This window comes from Macaca thibetana, chromosome 14, assembly GCF_024542745.1.
Source record: "Macaca thibetana thibetana isolate TM-01 chromosome 14, ASM2454274v1, whole genome shotgun sequence".
Taxonomy (NCBI): Eukaryota; Metazoa; Chordata; class Mammalia; order Primates; family Cercopithecidae; genus Macaca; species Macaca thibetana.
In genome coordinates, this window is record NC_065591.1 from 59,781,088 (window position 1) to 59,784,539 (window position 3,452).

Here is a 3,452-nt window from a genome sequence, read left to right on the forward strand (position 1 = left end):
CTTTCTCTCTCTCTGTCACACACACTCACACACAAACAAAAGCACACTTATTACAAACCCCAACTCTGATTCAGTTGAATACTGAACAACTGGGAACCAACATTCATGTGGCAGTTTTGAGCATATTACAATGATTACCCCTGGTTCTCAACTCTTAGTTGCAGCTATTTTCTTCATAGAAATAAGGCCAGTACATGCAGAAATATAAAATCCAGGTTACATTAGTTGTTACAGAGTTGTACAGTGTCTTTAGGGACACAAAGATAAAATTAGGAAATTTTCCTTGTTATTGTCAAGGAAGCAATGAAAAGTCCTTAAAAACATTTTAATTTCAATATTAAAATATGCTAAATATTTATCTGTTTACACCTGAAGTGAGACACAATTTTGGGACATGGGATTTTTTTTTTTTAATATTACTCATCGATGTTATAGATTGTAAGGAAGATAAACATAATTTGACAGATACATGCAAGGCATTTTATTGGAAGGATATCAGGGAATCAGAATGACAGGATCTTGGAGAAACCAGATTGTTCATGAAGATTTAGAAACATCAAAACTAGCAATTAATCCATAAGAGAAACGCACTGATCAGTTTAGCTGAGTTATAACCAGGAAAGTTCTAACAGAGACTGATTAACTACACTTAATGTGATGTCACTGTATAAGATCCTTACGCTTATATTATAACAAAACACAGAAAGTGGCAGACAGTAGTACTTCTCCTTTGTACTAAGAATCTGTCACTTCTAGAAATTATTAAGATACTCAAAGAGTTTTAGTTTCTCTGAATTGTATCCATAATATTTATATTATTAGACATTAGAGTAAAATTTAAATGTTTAATATTAAAATAATATTAACAAACTATTATACAAAAACATATTTGATACTTTTTGTTAAAATCACTATTTTTCAAAGAATTAGTTGTAAGAATGGCATCATTTTCCTTTGCAAATATTTTTATTGTCTAAGTTAAGATAATAGAGCTGAAATCTCATAAATCATTTACAATTTCATTTAATCTATTATGGTAACATCTCATAAAACCTCTGGAAAATTTCACTATGTACTTATGAGAGAATAAGAGTGAGAATGGCTAAAAATTTTCTATCATAAATATAGTTTTGAGCTTTTGAGCTTCTGGAAAGGTACTTAGAAAACTCCAAAGATCTCAAGACCACACTTTGAAGAACGCATGGGATGGTGATTTCCCAAAAAGTAAAGAAGGGTTACTTAGGGAAGTAATGGAAGGTAATGCCTTAATATAAATATGCATTGCATTATGAAGTTTTTCCAGTTCTTTCAAATATCTCAAAGATTACAAAACATAAAGCCATGAGCAATATTGCCTATGATGGATCTCAGAACAATAATCTGTGTTGAGAGGCTTCCTCCATTACCCTCTGGAAAGAAGTGAATCTCAAGTGTTTGTAAATTAACCACCTATACCATTACCTCTACCACACTGATAAGAGTTTTTCTGTAGCTTCAGGAACTTGACAAGGGAGGACCTTAAAGAAATTGAGATCCTTCTTTCTTAGGAATTCAGTGACACTTGCTGGGAGAATGCCTTCTATCAATGACACCCACTTCTATCCCCGCTTCTTTCTCCTGCTAGGAATACCAGGACTGGAAACTTTACATATGTGGATTGCTTTCCCATTCTGTATTGTGTACCTGATTGCCATTGTGGGGAATATGACCATTCTCTTTGTGATCAAAACCGAACACAGTCTACATCAGCCCATGTTCTACTTCCTGGCCATGTTGTCTGTGATTGATCTGGGTCTGTCCACATCCACTATTCCCAAAATGCTAGGAATCTTCTGGTTCAACCTCCAAGAGATCAGCTTTGGGAGCTGCCTTCTTCGGATGTTCTCTATTCACATGTTTACAGGCATGGAGACTGTTCTGTTGGTGGTCATGGCTTACAACCGCTTTGTTGTCATTTGCAACCCTCTCCAGTACACCATGATCCTCACTAATAAAACCATCAGTATTCTAGCTTCTGTGGTTGTTGGAAGAAATTTAGTTCTTGTAACCCCATTTGTGTTTCTCATTCTGCGTCTGCCTTTCTGTGGGCATAACATCATACCTCACACATACTGTGAGCACATAGGTCTGGCCCGGTTGGCCTGTGGACCTATCAAGATCAACATAATCTATGGGCTCATGGTGATTTCTTATATTATTGTGGATGTGATCCTAATTTCTTCTTCCTATGTGTTTATCCTTCGAGCTGTTTTTCGCCTTCCCTCTCAAGATGCCCGACTAAAGGCCTTCCATACCTGTGGTTCTCATATCTGTGTTATGCTGTGCTTTTACATACCAGCATTTTTTTCTTTTATGACACATCATTTTGGCCAAAACATTCCCCGCTATACCCATATTCTTTTGGCTAACCTGTATGTGATTGTCCCACCTGCCCTTAACCCTGTCATTTATGGAGTCAGGACCAAGCAGATCTGAGAGCAAGTTGTGAAAATATTTGTACAGAAAGAATAATTATGCAATAAAGTTGGGATAAGTATATCTATATACCACCCAAATTATGATAATCTGAGCTTCCTTTTTAATCTTCTGTAACTGTTGGTCATGCTTGTCAGATTTTTTCATTTTGACTGGAAGTGCTTTAGTGTTGACAGATAATGCAAACTTAAACTTTGCTGCCTGTTTCCCCCACTTCTCTCCAGGTACCTGGAAAAAGGCTAATTAATGGAGATGTTAACTATGCTGAAGGTTGAGGTGGCTTTGGAGTAAAACTGCTTGTAAACAAGGGTGATAGATAGCTCCATTTTTTCCATATGTCTTCTCTCTAGGTAAATTTAGATCCTGAAAGACACTGATCAAATAAATCTCATTTTATAGATGAACAAAATAAGCTGTAATCCAGCAGTAGTGTCTGTTACATATTTTTCTATTCTTTACAGAATCCAAAATTTTGTCTTCTCCAAAATCTTTGACTCCCATGTTTATTTCAATGCTCTCTCAGTCTTGCTGTTACTACCATTTTTGCTCTTCTTCTTCTTTCACATTCCTGCTCTGTCTCTTTTTGTGATGGTTAATACTGAGTGTCAACTTGATTTGATTGAAGGATACAAAGTGTTGATCCTGGTTGTGTCTGTGAGGGTGTTGTCAAAAGAGATTAACATTTGAGTCAGTGGGCTGGGAAAGGCAGACCCACCTTCAATCTGGGTGGGAAACATCTAATCAGCTGCCAATGCAGCTAGAATATAAAGCAGGAAGAAAAATGTGAAAAGACTAGACGGGCCTAGCCTCCCAACCTACATCCTTCTCCAGTGTTGGATGCTTCTTGTCCTCAAACATCAGACTCCAAGTTCCTCAGTTTTGGGATTTGGAGTGGCTCTCGTTGTTCTTCAGCTTGCAGATGGCCTATTGTGGGACTTTGTGATCATGTGAGTTAATACTTAATAAACTCCCCTTTG

General features: G+C 36.7%; 1 protein-coding gene across 1 annotated transcript; it reads left to right on the top strand.

Moving 5' to 3' along the window:
- Positions 1 to 1,572: 1,572 nt before the first annotated feature.
- LOC126935200 (olfactory receptor 52E4-like) lies at positions 1,573 to 2,475 on the top strand. Its single transcript, XM_050756399.1, has one exon. The coding sequence runs from the start codon at positions 1,573 to 1,575 to the stop codon at positions 2,473 to 2,475; it is 903 nt and encodes a 300-aa protein (XP_050612356.1).
- The last annotated feature ends 977 nt before the right edge of the window (positions 2,476 to 3,452 follow it).

Bases quoted from the DNA above. Each gene is read 5' to 3' on its own strand.
- LOC126935200 (XM_050756399.1), top strand. From the start codon at position 1,573: ATGCCTTCTATCAATGACACCCACTTCTATCCCCGCTTCTTTCTCCTG.